Below are 16,657 nucleotides of genomic sequence, written 5' to 3' on the forward strand. Positions count from 1 at the left end.
ATCCGCGAAACATAACTAAGTTAGTAGTACGATCCTCGACTTGTACATATTTGTAAAAATTTTCTTTCAAACGGGGAACGCAATAATAGAATACTGCGGCATCTGGATGACAACTGTAACTTTCCGATTTACTTTAATGATCGGTGGAAAATGATCGATGAAATCAAATCGACGTTTGAGACCGCTAAGATGACGGATTTATAATTTTTTTACAATAGCAAGCTCATTCATCACTGGACTGCTGATACATGCGCCAAATCTCGAGAAATTAAAAGCAATAGCAAAAAAGACCACATTGATTGTATTCGTGCATTCAATGCTGAACAACTACCCAAACGCATGATCAAAGGAAGTCAATTCCCGAACCAAACACCCTCGACGAAGGGTCACATCTGGTGCGCTCTTGACTTCTCTACTTGTTCTTCATCGAAATCTTTACACAAATCTAAACTGATACCTACTTAAACTGTTCGCCGGCATGTTCAGATTCAAACATTTATTGGGAACTGGCAAGCTAATAGCTGGAGATTACAAATTACGTAAGCCTTGATTTGTTTACCAGAAGCCCAATGCCCTCACGCATGAACAAGTGAGGATTTGACAAAGCCCACATAATTGAGGCATATGCAGTTTGTGGGTTCCTGTCAAATCCTCCCTTGTCCTAGATGATCTGGTAGACAAATAGGATTGATGGGATAATTCCGTCAAGCATGCGCTTGCTCCGGCCGGAGATTGCTCCGTAGCCACGCCGCCGAGCATGGAGGTGATTTGCTGCACGGTGTTGGAAAGGTGGTTGTTGATGGCGGTGACGCTGGAGAGGTTGAGTTTGGCGGAGTGGACGGCGCTGGCGAGTACCTGAGTTCCGACGGTGAGGAGGCAGCCGGCGGCGTTGGAGGCAGGGGAGGCGGCAGGGAGGATGACGAATCCGGTGGGGAGAAGGGGGATGTAGGAAGGGTCCTCGCCGCTCATGGCGACCTGGACGGCGTCGACGTCGATGGTGGCGTAGACGAGGATGCTGCCGCCGGTGGGGTGGGTGCTGCTCTCCTGCAGCAGCAGCTCCACGCTGTGGGCCGAGTTGTTCGCAGCCTACAAATTCATATCAATCAACAAAATAGCCAAGAAAAATCAACAAAATCTACTGATTAATTACTGTCACAAAAGCAGACTAACATTAACACGAAGAAGAGAGACGCAGTTCCTGGGATGCGATCCGTTCGCGATGTGAGCAACTTCATGCGACGAATTCCCATTCGACAACACATCCAACTGAATTACGCAACAAAATGAATCCATATATCTGGCGTCTCAATCTTAATCCAGTGATATTTTTAATCGATTCCACTGAATTATAATTAACTAACCTGCGACCTCCGTTGCTCGTCGGTTAGGAGCTCGAACACTTGCTGATGAGAGAAAGGGAGCCAAGTGGTGGAGACGGCGGCGAGGATGACGCCGCTAGGCTGCCCGGGTTCGGTGTTCTTCCTCGTCGTCACACGAATCGTGTCGTCCGTCGAGTCGGAGAGCGCCGTCCACGACTGCGCTCCTGTGGCGTACACGGAGGCGCAGAATGTTGTAACCATTCTCTGCGACAGCTTCATCATGTTCTTCCTCGCCTCCGGCGAAGGGATCACCGCTAACAATATATATCAAATTAAATTAATCCTAACGTCTTAATTAAAGATGAACTGGACAAATTATACTCACCTCCAAGGTCTGATATGTTTCTGGCCATGAGACTGGCGAGGCGCTCGCATTGCCTTTGAAGAGTAGAAGCCCAGCGAGTTGCTCCGTAAGCCATGCCACTGCTGACAAACTGGCGAAATACTTGATGCACTGGCTTATCCTCCACCTCTGCATGTTCTACCCACGTCACCTGCCCAATTTAATTACTACGAACATGAGTGGAAGAAGATGAAGAACAGGAAGCTAAGCTAATTAATCCTTTTTGCAAATCTAACTGATAATAAACAAAAATTCATGTAGTAAAAATAAAAGAGCAGCATTGACGAGAAACAAGATTGAGGAGTGAGCAGATATTCGTATGCAATCAAGAACAGTAGTGATCATTAATGAACTTCTACCCTGGAATAGCCGTTGGGCATGTCTTGAATGATGCAGCCCGAGGTCCTCCTTCTATACCAAGGGAAGCATGTTTGAACCTCTTCGACAAATCCATCTACTGGGAAATCCACCATTATCCAACTCCCTTCCTCCGAGTTCTGTTGGCAATACCTGAAGAAATATGCTTCTCTTGCTGCCACCAAGGGCGACAAAAACTGCAACTCTCCGTGCATCTGAAATTTTTAATTATATCAACATTCAATTCAGTTCAATTCCATAGTTTAGTGATACTGTGACGGCAATTGCGTAGCATTATAGAATTAATTACCAGTTGAAGGCAGCCGTTTCCACCAGCTACTCCAGAACTCAGCACCTGAACTGTTCTTGATTTTGACACGATCGATGGGAAAAGCTCCATCCATTTGTTCTGAATATGTTTATTGCAATGAAAAGTGTTATCATAAAGTTGGAATTATGTCAAGTTCGTATGATAATTTAAGGACTCACTGCATCGAGGAAAGCATCCACCAAAGTGATGCTGTTCATTATGACCGTCGCAGTGTCTCTTGAAGCCTCCGTCCTGAACTCTCCGTCGTGCTGCTTCAACTCCATCGGCCAAGCCAACCGCTTCGAGTGCTCTTCCAAATCCAACACCTCCACATTGTTGCTCTTCCGGACCCAAAGCGGCTCTCCGGCGTTGCACATCCTCACAAGGTAGTCGGCCGCGGTCATGGCGAGGTCGAGCACCAGCGGCTTGTCCTGGTCGAGCACCACCAGGCCTCCGGCTAACAGAAAGTGCTGCATGTCGTCAGATTGCGGTGCGGCCGCGACCGGGATCATCTCCAGCGGAGGCGGCTCATTGAAGTGCCGCGAGTAGACGCCCATGTCCAGGTCCAGAGACGGCGAGAGGAGCAAGGGAGCCGGCGTGAGGCCGAGCTGCGACCGGCCACCGGAGTAGCGTGATGTGATGCAGGACAAGCGCTCAAGCTGAGTACGATCACATAATAATTTAATTCTTTAATCTCACTGCACAGTAAGAGACTAATTAGGGTTAAGGTTTAGAGAGAGGAACCTCATCCTTGAGGCGGGCGTTCTCGATGTGAAGCTTCTGCTCGTCGAAGGACATCTCGCCGAGAATGGCAGGCCCGCCGCAGTTGCGGCAGACAACGTTGCGAACGGCCGCCTGCAACCGGAAGTTCTCATTCTTCAGGCTCTCGTTCTCTGCCCTCAGTACCACGTTGTCGGCACGGTCGTGTTGTGCCTAATTAAATCATTAATCCACACAAGTAAATCCAAATATATTTGGTAATTTAGATAAAATAGTAAAGAAATTATTTCGATTTGGCGCTGCTTAAGGAGGACCTTCAATTGAGTGCGGCGGTTTTGGAACCAAAACTTCACTTGGCGAGGTTTGAGGCCGAGTTCTTGGCTTAGCTTCGTCCTTTGCTTCTCGTCCGGGTGCGGGCATTCCTTAAACAACCTATGCGTTCATTATGATCGAATCATATCGAATATTTCTATCTATCCACGTTTTTTTAAGCTTTTACAGCCGGAAAAAGAAAAATGGAGATGGAGGGGATCTCTGAGCTGTATGTATACTCACGTTTCCATTTCTTGGATCTGGCGGGCGGTGTGGCGGTGGTAGCGCTTCTTTTTCCCCGCGGCCGGCTGTTGGGATGGTGGCGGCAGCCGCAGCAGTTCGTCGTCATGCTCCTCTCCGCAACTGAGGACGCCGTCGAGAGGCCCGCTGCCGGAGCCGCTCTCCATCTCTTCCTCCTTGCTCATTCCCATCCCCATCATCCCCTCCTCCTTCTTTAATCGTAAAAGTTGGGGGGAAATCACAACAATTCATGGTCTAGATTTTTAATCTACGCTCGAATTTAACTATATAAAAAAGAGGAAAAAATACCGGAATGATGGAGGAGAAGGCGTGAAATGGGGGCATGCTGGCCATGAACCCGAGGCCGCTAGGGTTTTGGATCGGCGACGAGAAGAACGAGTCCGGCGACACCACTACGTTGCCTCCTCCGACCATGGACGACAGAACTTGACAATCTCCATACATTTTTTTTTTTTTGTTTTCTTTCACTTGATTCTTCTGCTTCCACAGTACCAGTACTACGTATCCAATCCCTCCTATAAAAAGAACCCAAACTGTATAAATCTCGAAGAAGAAATTAAAAAGGAAAAGATAAGAGATCGATCGAAGAAGAATGGGATAAATGATTAAAGTGAGGGCACTAAATGTCAAGAAATAAATACCACGCACCGTGCTGTCAGTGAAGAAAACAGAATAAGCTTCTTCTTCTTCTTCTTCTTCTTCTTCTTCTTCTTCGAGCTAACCGCTTCCTTTGCTCCTTGTTTCAGGGAGATGAGAGCACATAGAGACCTAATCCTTTTGCTATCCGCTAGCTATCGACTCATCATCTTTCTTTCCCTGGCAGAAGCAGAATACTATTTTTGCTCTATCACTTTTCTTTTGTCAAAAGCTACCTCGGCATTAATATTTATCACCGGCGAGGGTCTAATTACTCTGAGAGAGGAGAGGAGAGGAGAGGAGAGGAGGAGGGGAGGTTTCGTGAGAAGGAGAGAGAGAGAGAGAGAGAGAGTGTGTGTGAAGGTGGTAAATGCGACTTTAACTGCGGGGGGACCGAAACCGATCCGCGCCAGCGAATCCGACTCCGCGGCGTAACCGACACGTGTCTTTCGGCGAGGACAACTCCGTGGGGGCACCGAGTCAACTCTCCTCCTTTCTACTGCTCCTCCGTCATCACGCGCTATTGGTCCCCGGTGGGCCCCGCGGAGACGGGTTCCCCGCGGGGAAATCGACGGCGGGGATTTTGCGATGGTTGGGTGTTCCCGATGCGGCAACGCAAGGGTCTCGGAGTGAGCGGTCAGAGGAGTTTGACTTCATCGCCGAAATGAAAAAAATGATAAGGACGTATTGAAAATATTTGTATTCAAATGCGTGCGGTTATAACTAAGCCATCCATTTGATTGGATCCGTCTGATTTATCCATTCATCGAATAATTTAAAAAAATTAAATAATTTAAAAAATTGACAATTTAAATTCAGATTTTTTAAAATTTAAAATTTTAATAAAAAATTTAATGAATTAATAAATTAGATCCATCTAAATCGTAATTCAAATTTTAAAATTTTAATTTAATTTATTTTAATTACAATTTAAATTTATAAATTTTAATATCTTTTATATTTTTTATTTTTTGATAGGATAGGTTGATCTATCTAACTTGCTTTAGGTTGAGTTCATGAATTGGATATTTTTTAATTTGTCAAATTAATAGGTAAGTTGTCTCACACTCGTCACATGATGAATTCTTGATAGATTAATCTATCCTATCATAGATGAGCGCGCCAAAAGAATTTTAAAAATTATATATCAAAATTTTTTTATTAATTTATTTAAAATTACTTAAATTTAATGGGAATTACTTTAACATGATTAAAATTATTATAATATTACTCTAGTAGTCATTTAATCATTATTATAAAATTATAAAAGTCAATTAATAGATACAGTAAATTAAATTATAAAACTATTGTAGAAATTCATTAATTAACTTTATAATATTTTAATAATATTAAGATCATTTTAAGAATATTGAAATGATTTTGATTAAATTTAAATAATTTTAATTAATATAGTAAAAAAACATTATAGATAAAATTATTCTATGTTTATATTTCTAGCCTAATGAATTGATTTATCTTTATATGTTGTAAGTAGTTATACTGTTATAATAATATTGGTATGAGAATATTTTAAAAATGAGAAATACCATGAAACCCCTATTTTGATGAATTTTTTAAAATTATTTTTGCCCTTTATAAATTAAACATTCTCTCAATTTAATTGTATCTACTTAAACAAATAAAAACTAGTTTTTATTTATGAATTCCTTCTTTTAATTAATAAATTAAATTTCTAAAGCTTATGGAGAAGACAAAAGGGCGAGGCGTTGTCACGTGGATTTTGAGTGACGGAGAAGAGATTAATCTTTTATGCAAAAGGTAGAATCTGTCACTTTAGCGGTTTCACATAATCAGTCCCACGATCATTTATGAGGAGGTAAATCGAAAAACTGCAGTTGGTCACGATGTAGGAGGGTATTATCTGACTTCAGTGAATTTTTGTCCTCTTCTATAAGTCTGCTGCATCGTAACTAACTTAACTATGCCTCGAGGGCGAGAAGAGATTAATCGAATGGGCTGCGAATGCATTGATGGCGCCATCCTGTGCCAATTCAACTGGCAGTGGATCATCTGCCGCGAGATTGTCGTGAAGAATTTAATGCCTCGCCATTTAATTGAACCCTAATTAAATTGGGCTTAAATGCGGAAGGCCCAATAACGTAACGAGGAGCCCAACACAATAAAGTTACTTATCGTACTCGCGCCATTTCGAACCGTTCATTTCCCGACAGACGCGCACAGAGACTCACGCCGTTCTCCAATGGCTCTGCCGATTTCGTCACTGAGTTGCCGCTCGGTCCCTTTGACGGACACGAATCCCTTGCTTGGCCGCATTGGATCCGCTTGGGGAACTCATCTTCTTCCTGGGAAGAATCGCAGCGATCGGAGGCGGATGCTTTCGGTCACTGCCGCTCTCATCACCGAGCCGGATGCTTTCGAGGTCGGGAGGTTCGTCGGAAGCTACGGTTTCATGAACATCACCAGGTCTTCCCTATGCCTGCCTTTGGTTTTTAAGGAATCTTTGTCGGTTCTTCTAACGATAGGTTTTCTGCTAAATTTTGGCTTGTTCTGTTTTGCCGTTTATGAACTCCTTCCCAAGATCCCTAATATTTGTTAATTTTGTTCTGGTTCGTTTTATTTGATGTGGGTGCCTAAATCGAACAGCTATTCTTCATTTCAAGGAGGGTTTCCTAATTCTAATTTATACGAAGTTCCTGGGTATTTCCCCCAAGACATTGATCGTCTGAGGGTTCAAGATATTCGCGAGGGTCAAGTGAAAATAAGGTAGCTTCATTAGTTTCAGCCAATTGATACATTATCATGTTTTTTTTGGTTATCTGATGATATAATGTTAGTATGGCAGTTTCATTTCAGGCTTTACGAAGGAAGAATAATCCAAGGTCCATTAAGTGGGACTCCAATTATTTTTAAGGTACCTATCTTATAGGATGGATTCTAATTTGTGAGGCATATGGTTTTTCAGCTAGTTTTGGTTTACGATGAATTCTGCTTCTTCATATTGTGCATATCAATTGTTTTCTGTCTTTATAATTACAACCGATTTAATGCCAGTGTGACTTATGCACTCCTCTGATTGTTTTGGCTGTTAGGTTCACTGACACTGGTACATTGCATCAGGAACATTTAAAGCTAAGTTTTTAACTCATGCATCAACAACCCGTAGTTTATTTACGCAAAGAACTTTACAGGTAGATCCTTTATAAGGGAGAATTTATCTAACCAAACCATTATAATCATCATCTAGAAGCCTTGTTTTCCCAACATTTTGGAGTCATCTACACAGATCATACTCTCCGATGAGCTCTATGCAAGTAGTTAGATTCAAATCAACGAAATCAATTTCTATTACATTGATTAAAGTTTGCTTCCCAACATTTTGGAGTCATCAACATAAATCTGATGGGCTCTATGCAAGCAGCTATATTCAAATCAACGAAATTGATTTCTATTTCATTGATTAAAATTTTCTTCGATCTCCCTCAACTTGTTACACCTTCCACTTAAATCAGTTGTTCGTATTATAAAGTTTATTGGTTGACTTTGGACACGTTCATACCATTTTAATTTATTTCTCTCATTTTATCATCTATTGGAGGCATGAATTTTTTTTACAAAATATTTCATTATAACCATCATTAATTTCATCATCATAACCATTCCTTACCCTTCCCATTATTTTTCATTCTATTAGGGCTATGGGCTAGATTGAACAAATCATCTTTGACTTGACTGTATCGATTCAATTAAAGTTCGGACTAGTTTGGTCTTAGTTGCATATGCATTCTGCTTGATTGCCCGCCTAGACTACATATTGGATTGCTTGCTCCACACATTGGTCATCTAGATTGCATAACCATATCTTTAGATTCCAATGTGCATATAGGATTTTCAATATAGTCCCACATTGCATACAAACATGCCTCCACATAGGACACTTTTTAAAATACTGTTATAAATTTTTCACAATGTTTCTTTGTTACTGAGACTTAGGTTAATGTGGATTGAGGTATATCCTGGACGACGAACTGGTGGTGTAGAAGCTGATATTATGGCTACTAATGAGCTAAGTACCTATGTTTTCCTTCAGGTAAGGGAACTTGATTTTGTTGCTCAATAATAAGGATTTTCACTAGAAACTTTGTTGTCTGAATTTCTTAATATTGAGTGATGTACTTTATTATAGTTAGTTGTGTTGCCTTGCAGAACAATCCAGATCACATTTGTCCTAATCTTCAGCTTTTGCTAGGTGGTTTTGAGACCAAAACTGGGGAGCAGGTGTCTCTGACAAAGAATTTTTTTGTGCATTTACAACGTGACTGTTTATTGCTAATGTTGTTTCACTGCAGTGGCTTGCTTTCAGAAATGATGGGAAATATAGTGCTGCTGATTACTGCATGCGTACTAGTCAAAAAAGTTCAGAGGAAAATGCCAGAGGAATGTTTTTTGGGAATCCTTTCAATAAGGAGGAAAAGATTAACCAGAGAAGATTTTTTATAATTAAACTACTAAATGGGGCTATCAATGGCCTGGCGTACCTGCATAATCACGATAGATTGCATCAAAGTCTTGGTCCTTCTTCCATTGTCTTAAAGTATATTACCAGTAGACTTTTATCTTCAGACACTCGTTGGCATTTTAATTGATGATAAAAAAGATTGAAGGTGATTTAATTTATCTTGACAGCACCATCATGGAGAAGAATGTAGCATATTTGGTGCCAAGGCTCCGTGACTTGTCCTTTGCAGTTGATATTAGGTAAGCTAAGAATTCCTTCCCAGGCTTTCCTCTGAAATAGAATCTTCATCCTTCAAAGAACAAGATACCTTGCTTCATTTATCAACGTACTATTTTCTAATCCTGAACAGGACAATCATAGCACTTAGTAGGTAGACTACATAGTACATTGACAATCATTTTGTAATATTTCATTTTGTAATATTTCTCCTTTTAATCAGCATGGCCAATTCCATCCTAGAATTAGAAAAGTTTGTATAAGCTACATCTTTCCTATATACATGAACATGAGAGTCTGAAGGCCTACTTTAGAAACCAGATCATCGTAAGTTTTCTTTTCACTATTTCTGGATTAGGTATTTGCATTTCAGCTGCTGTTCATGCTCTAATTTGTCATCATCAACAGAGAGTAGTTATGCCTGCAGTTTCTTGATAATCCCTGTAAAAAACTTGGAAGTTACTTAACTAATACTAGTTTACAGTTTGATTTGTGCCTCTGTTAAAATGGGAAATGTTTAATTTATTATTACTCTAGAATTGGTTGTCCAGTTGAGTTCCTTACATCTCTGTATGTCTTCTTTTGTTGCTTCAGATTCATAATATAATACCTGTAATTGACTAAAGGAATTTTACAGGTATTCATCTTTAGGAGAACCTGAGAGTGTGTTGGCAGAAGGGTTATGGCGAAGAGCATCAGCAGCTGGGGCTTTCACTCCTTTGGAGAGACGAGCTTATGGAATAGCAGATGACATGTAGGTTTTCCAGTGCTCTTGGTGATATGATCATGTTATAATTATTCTAAAATTTGTGTAACTTTGTCAAGCAAAGCACTTTTAAGGTTGTGGTTCGCTTTAAACAGATATGAAGCAGGACTTCTTTTTGCATACTTAGCATTTGTTCCTTTTTGTGAGGCAGGGATTATTGATAGCATTTCCTTGCAAGTAAGTAGAAAAATTACTATTAGAGAATGCACTGTACTTTCTTTTTTTGTGTACACAATATCTAAACAATTGAGATGCCAATTTCCAGAGACTTTTTGAAAACATGTTCCAGCTTGACCTTCTCGCGGCAAGAGAGTAAGAAACTAGATTTTAGTTATGTTGTTTTTTTATCCTTTCAATTGCAAGAATGAATCAATTGTGTTTCTCTAAAAGGTTTAAAGTCTCATTCTATGTTGCATCTTCATGACTTGCCGGAACTAGATGATGTCGGGGCTGATCACTGTACTGTGTAGTATAAGGTGGTGGCCGTTGACGCCGACCAAGAGGAAGGCAATGCAAGGAGACAGATAAAAACAAGAGAAGAGGTGGAGGGAGGAGAAGAACAAGGAAGAAGAAAAAGACATACCTAAGATTCTTCCATCATTGACTCTACTACTGTTGACCTCAAGTTTGATCCCTTTATCCGCTGACCTTGAGGTCTTCTCCTGCATTAATTTCCCCTTGTCATTAGCCTCCTTGTGCCCAATTGACTGTTCCAGCTATCTGATGCTGAGTTTGACTTCATGAACTAGCAGAATGGAAGGTAACCCCCAGTCCAAGCGGACAGAATGAAATCCTTGTTTGTTTGACAGGAAATACACTACATGCAATTCAAACATATAAGGATCTGTTGTAAAACATAAGTTAAAATCAAAATTTGGGTGGTGAAGCATACCTAGGTGTTTATCATCATTCATTCCATTCCCTCTGGCCTCAAATGTACTAACCCTTGCTTTCTGACCTTGAATATATTCTCCGGTGTTGATTTTTTTTCCTCTTGTTACAGCTCCCAATGTCCAATTGATTGTTCTGTCAGTGTTGCTGTCTTGATTTCGCAAAGGACTAATGAAACAGTATGTGCCACCAATTTGAGAAATTGAAGAATGAAATTTCAATTCTTGTTCTCTGATCATATGGGAGCAAGCATATACATCACTTTAAAAGAAACAAAGGAGTGAACCAAGGAGGTTTACTTGAGGTAGCAGTACATGATAAAGGAAGAGTAGCAGATCATGGTCTAAGCAGAGGCCTGATGTACACTGGCCTGGCTGCAGTTGATACTCTTAACTCTCCAAAGCCACAGAACATCTTCCCAGTCCCAAATACATTAACAGTGTCTCTCTAAAAGATTTTGGAGCACCTGCAGTGCCATGGTGCCAGACATGCACAAAAGTGCATTCTTTGTTTGACCCTGGAATCACCTGATCAAAGTCATTGCAGAACCAGGTAAAAAATTAAAGACAAGGCAAAATCTGATGAAGCCTATAGGAGACTGCATTTGTGAACAACTGAGACATTTCTTGCAGATCTTCCACTGAACTCTTCTGAGTTCTGAATTGATCTACCAGTATGGTGGTTGATATAAACTCATTGAAGGAGATGGAGAACTCACCAATCTCTGAAATCTTAACTTAAGCAAGGGAATCGGGAAATAAAAGAAAGCTTTTTTTATTGGTGTTGTTGTCTTTAATGCAAACACATATATGATGGCACTATTACAATAGAAAAAATTGCAGAAAGTAGATGATAATAAATCTCTATGGTGGCTACTAACTGCTGCTCTAGCTTTAACACTATTTATTTCAAGATTAATTTATTCACATTCTTGATGCATACATCCTCCTGTCTTCTTCCCAACTGCTCCTGCCTTCAGCGATCTTGCTGCTTATGTTTATTTTGTTTATAGAATAATAACTTTTGGCTACTGTGATACCTTTTTGACTGAGTTCTACTGCTGCTATATCTGTTAAATTTTCTTGGCTATGTTCTGATATTCTATCTGTAATTGACACTATTCTGACTGAACAAAGGGTTTATACCTATTGGAACATTAGCTGTGGATTTGGCAAATTTTTGAATTAAAGCCCTTGTTTGTGTGATTTTCCTTTTGTCATGTTCTCAAATCCCATTCCATTTTTCCTTTCTGTAGAGATGTTGATGATTAAGTTGCAATTCGTTACTTTGTATTCTCAGCAAAGTTGCAGATTTATTTTCCTTCATTATATCACACTGCAGCTGCAGATTTATTTGCTCTCATCATATTCACGCCGTGGTTGTATTCTATGCAACTACTGTAAATCTTTGCATGCAATACATTAATACCTTTTCTCAGTTTTGTTATGTTATTTGACAAATGATATCATTTATGCATCCTTTTTATTGTTGACAACATACTTTTTGAGTTGATTCTATCTTCTTCTGCAGGTACTGTTCTGCAGATGATCGATTATCAGAAGCTGTTAAGTTTCTAGATCTGGGAGACGGTGCTGGCTGGGAGTTGCTTCAGGTTAGCATCTGTGTTCTCACATTTTATATTTCTTAAGGTTATCTCAGCTTATTATTATTATTTTCATATCTCAATCATCTGTGAGTATTGTTCATAGATTGAAGGAATTACATTTTTTAGCTTATTGTTTTCTTAAATTAATTGTTATTATCTCTTTGTAACACAAGAACAAAAGGTATGTTATGACAAACAAGTTAACCTTTTAAGTTCTAACATGAAGCTATTACCTCGCTCCTCAACTCACACTGTCAAGTGAGCTTCTCTGTCATAATTATCTCTCTTAGCAAACCATCATTCCACCTGATCCACTAAGAACCATGGTGGTTCATTAGCTTCCTCAGGAGAATTAACTTTTTGAGGAAAAGCAGAGACAACTTTGGTGCTTCTCATTTCTTTTCCCAAGCAACCTAAATAGTTTGACACTCATCTTGCCATGGGGAATGAGAGACCTCGGGCTTTCGTAATCCTCTACCTGTTGTTGTATACTTAAATTTCTAATGTTTATTGGTTGATAGTTGCACTTATTTGTGGGTCCTAACACATTAATGCTTTAGCAGTCGAACACTCATTTCAACTTGGGCTGTACTATTATTGAATCAAAGCTTTCCCTTGTTCTTATTATTTCAGGCAATGCTGAACCCTGATTACCGTCAACGTCCAATTGCAGAAGCAGTATTGAATCATCGGTTTATGACAGTTGCTGTCCCATGAAGATTATACAGTCTGTGGCATTTAATGACTTTACTAGCCAAAGCCACGTCATGTTGTTGAATTATTTCCCTTTGGTTGCGCCAAATGGTTTCTGGATTTGCCATGCTCGAGCAATTTGAGAGTCATGCTACTAAATTGTAGTCATGCAAGCGAACCGTATGTGTGTGTTTTATTAACAAGTAAAGTTGAATTAAGAATAAAAGGCGTCTAATAAGCCCTCTTTTTTAGTGGTTTTTTATTTCTTTAAATTAGCAAATTAAATACTTAAAATTTATCATATTCCTAAGTTGTTTTTCTGAATGCATGGAGATTGCAAGTTGAAAGATTTCATCAATAGTCCTATGAATTGCTAAATGATAGATCTATTTGATCATACATAAACCTACAAAAAATAAAAAATAAAAAACAAGCTTGCATCATTGTTCATTAGTTTAAATGCAAAACAAGTATTATATGAATCTTTTCTCGTCAAACTTCTATATTTCTTTATCACTACGTATGCATGCCTTAAATTATTGAAAACTATAGTTATATAGCTGGTTGACCCAATTACAAGTCTATATCTTGGAAATAATTAATATGCATGCACCTGAAGATTCATGCAATAAAGAAACAACAAAATGTCAGTCAAAATTATTCATTACAAGTCTATAACTTGTTTAACTTACTGCACCAAACTGAGGTCATTCATCACTTTTTTTTAGAGTTATTTTATTATTTTAATTTGAGGTGATTGCTGTTGGCCGCCATAGAGCAAGGCTGCCATCTAAATGTATTCATTCATTCTATGATCTGATGACAAACTTTGAGGATCCTCTTTGACTAATCTTTTGGTAAGAGATGAAAATTTTCAATACTAATTAGTCAACAAAAGCCATTGCAGTCACCAAATAACTACTTGATGAATCAATCATGAAGCCAATTTTGACTTGGCTAAAAGTTTTGAAGAAGACAGTGATGAGCAGCAATAATCTGCACAAATTCAGACGGAATCAGTACTTTGATCCAAGAACACATCAAATTGTTTTAGTATATGTGTGGTTTTGCAAAAAGAAATTTAAGAGCTAAGGAAATTTGCAAATTTTAATCCAAGGAAGTACTGTTGGGTGAGGGGAGTTAAACTAATCAACTGTGGAAAGAGAAGAAAACGTTTAAATATTTGAGAAAGAGGAGCAAAACGTGCATGAATTTCTTGAGGATGATGACACGAATGAGGAAGAAAATCTTGATCCCCGAAGAAAATCTTGACTCGACTTAATTAATTAAAGTTAATTGCGTATGTTTTTGAACTGTATAGTGTTCTTGCCGATATAAAAGGGAACTTTACCATTTAGCAATCTTCGACAGTATATACTAGCTCATTTATAAATACTAGTATAATACAAGCATACAAATTACTTGTTCCAACAAAAAGGTATACATCATGATTCATACTCACATAAGTAGGAATTTCATGGAACCTTTTAAGATTTGAATATATATTGAGATGCACCACCAAGTCAAGAACAACTCATGTTGAACCATAAACCGAAATAGACTAACAATTTGACTTAGCTTCTTTAATTTCTAATTGCTATAAATTATCTAAAAGTCTCCATCTTGTCATCATTGCAGCTATAGCTTTCCATATATAGGCTCAAATATCAGCTTAATTAGCAATCCATGGGGAGGTCTCCTTGCTGCGAAGAGAAGACTGAAGTAAAGAAGGGGCCATGGACGCCGGAGGAGGACAGGAAGCTCATCGAATACGTTCAACTCCACGGCCACGGGAGCTGGAAGAGCCTCCCCGAGAATGCCGGCCTCAACCGGTGCGGGAAGAGCTGCCGGCTCCGGTGGAATAACTACCTCCGGCCGGGCATCAAGAGGGGCCACTTCTCTGATGATGAAGAACTTCAGATCGTTCACCTCCATTCACTGCTCGGAAACAAGTATGATAATTATTTCAGTTTCTGTCCTCTGATGATGATTTTGAAGTACAAGTCGATCGAACGATCTTAATTCACAAGAGCTACAATTCTTTCAGGTGGTCGAAGATCTCATCGTTCCTGCCTGGACGCACTGACAATGAGATCAAGAACTACTGGAACACACGCCTGAAGAAGAAGCTCCTCAGAATGGGCATCGACCCTGTCACCCACGAGCAGAAAACCGGCACAGACCAGCTCCCTTCCCTAGCAAACTTAAACGCCCTCCTCATGCAAGTCGCCAATTTGCAGATGCTGCAAAACCTTGTTCGACTCATGACTCCCAAAGTTCCTCTTCCCCCAGAACCTTGTTCAGGCACTAATCCCCATCTCGATTCTCTGCTTGAAGAACTTGTAAACGGTCCCCTCGATCCAAGTGTGATCCCTGAGAGTGGAAGAACAAGCCCGATTGGCAGTTCTTACGACATGCACATGCCAATCAGTTGTTCAGAAACTCATCAGATGGTGCGGGAGGATAACTTTGAGGTCGCCGAGTGCTTGAAGAAGGATTCAGTTGCAGCTCCATGGCAAGGCCTAAATCTAGCAGAGCAAGAGTTTTCCTGGGAAGATGTTTTACAGTAAGTAATTGTTCTTAACTCCCTAATAACATTTTGATATAAACAAATTAAACATACGTGATGATCTTGTTTTGTTGCAGCCAAATCTCCTGGACGAATGAAGAAGATTGAAGAGTAGAAGAAAGGGGGGAACTAAAATAAATGTTGATCTTGTTTTAGGGTGAATGTTGATCCATTGTTCCAAAGGTTGGAATTGCATGCAGCTCTCTCCTTTTTCTTCATTTTATTTTTATAAATTTCGGTAAACTTCCATATGGCAACAATTTTTTGTTTAAAAAAATTATTATTTTATCTAAATTATTAATTATATCTCTTTAAATCTTTGAACTTGGGTAATTTTTTATGCATCTTTTGGATTTTTGATTGTCTATTTGTTAGTAATATATATGAAATATATATAATAATATTTGCCCAAAATATAACTATGTATTATAATAGATCGTGTTTATTGTCTTGTCATATTTTGTTACGAACTTATATTTCAATTAAATATAATTTTGAGCAGTGTGAATTTTTCTAAAATTTTAAGCTAAGAAAAGAAAAGAATTGTATTTTACTTAAAATTTTTATATTGTAAAGATATTTGTTAACTTTAATGTTCATGTTTGTTACTTAAAAATTGAAAATGAACTAGTCAATTAAATTCCTAAAATTATCATAATTAATTGGAGCTCAATTTAGTTATAATTATTTATTCCATTAGGACTGTTCACTCTAAAGAAAATATTTTTAAAATGAAAAAATCATAATTCAATTAAAAACATATTGAGAGTTTAAAATTATGTTGAAATAGTGACTATTTTTTAATCTAATTCTCAATAAATTAGAATAAAATAGATAGTATGCATGAGAGGTGATGGGCTAACTAATTTAATGATTAAAAATATCTTTTTTTAAATTTAATTTAATCCTATTATATTCCATGATTTTAAATTCTTAAGAGATAATTTTAAATTCTTATAGTCTACTTATCACAATGGTAAAGATATTTCGAATGCACATGAGAGGCCGTGATTTTATTCTTTGCTAGGGTATAATTTAACATTGAATTTGGAGGAAATAGTATTGGGTGGCCTTCATCGAAGTACCCAAATGTGAAAAAA

General features: G+C 38.8%; 3 protein-coding genes across 4 annotated transcripts; 2 read left to right on the forward strand and 1 right to left on the reverse strand.

Annotated features, from left to right (window-relative positions):
* Positions 1–278: 278 nt before the first annotated feature.
* LOC141814670 (homeobox-leucine zipper protein ROC3-like) lies at positions 279–4,596 on the reverse strand. The gene is made up of 12 exons (XM_074702609.1): positions 4,331–4,596; positions 3,971–4,197; positions 3,665–3,873; positions 3,424–3,541; positions 3,134–3,322; positions 2,569–3,048; positions 2,390–2,488; positions 2,082–2,294; positions 1,705–1,873; positions 1,362–1,633; positions 1,171–1,266; positions 279–1,086 (listed from the first exon to the last, which is right to left on the reverse strand). The coding sequence occupies exons 2-12, from the start codon at positions 4,124–4,126 to the stop codon at positions 556–558; spliced, it is 2,532 nt and encodes an 843-aa protein (XP_074558710.1). The 5' UTR covers positions 4,127–4,197; positions 4,331–4,596; the 3' UTR covers positions 279–555.
* A 1,924-nt stretch (positions 4,597–6,520) lies between these two features.
* On the forward strand, positions 6,521–13,218 carry LOC141814411 (uncharacterized). 2 transcript variants are annotated; one of them, XM_074702372.1, is made up of 12 exons: positions 6,521–6,763; positions 6,944–7,063; positions 7,154–7,211; positions 8,307–8,387; positions 8,504–8,575; positions 8,647–8,891; positions 8,984–9,055; positions 9,670–9,786; positions 9,894–9,975; positions 10,064–10,110; positions 12,220–12,301; positions 12,929–13,218. In XM_074702372.1, the coding sequence occupies exons 1-12, from the start codon at positions 6,540–6,542 to the stop codon at positions 13,010–13,012; spliced, it is 1,284 nt and encodes a 427-aa protein (XP_074558473.1). In that variant the 5' UTR covers positions 6,521–6,539; the 3' UTR covers positions 13,013–13,218. The 2 variants fall into 2 exon arrangements, with proteins under 2 accessions (XP_074558473.1, XP_074558474.1); XM_074702373.1 differs by having other exon boundaries at positions 12,904–13,212.
* A 1,456-nt stretch (positions 13,219–14,674) lies between these two features.
* Positions 14,675–15,558, forward strand: LOC141814488 (transcription factor MYB93-like). Its single transcript, XM_074702447.1, has 2 exons — positions 14,675–14,940; positions 15,036–15,558. Exons 1-2 carry the CDS (start codon positions 14,675–14,677, stop codon positions 15,556–15,558), a joined length of 789 nt encoding a protein of 262 aa, XP_074558548.1.
* Positions 15,559–16,657: the final 1,099 nt, after the last annotated feature.

This window comes from Curcuma longa, chromosome 21, assembly GCF_044706935.1.
Source record: "Curcuma longa cultivar G26 ecotype Majalengka, Jawa Barat chromosome 21, ITB_CL_G26_1.1, whole genome shotgun sequence".
In the NCBI taxonomy this organism is placed as follows: Eukaryota; Viridiplantae; Streptophyta; class Magnoliopsida; order Zingiberales; family Zingiberaceae; genus Curcuma; species Curcuma longa.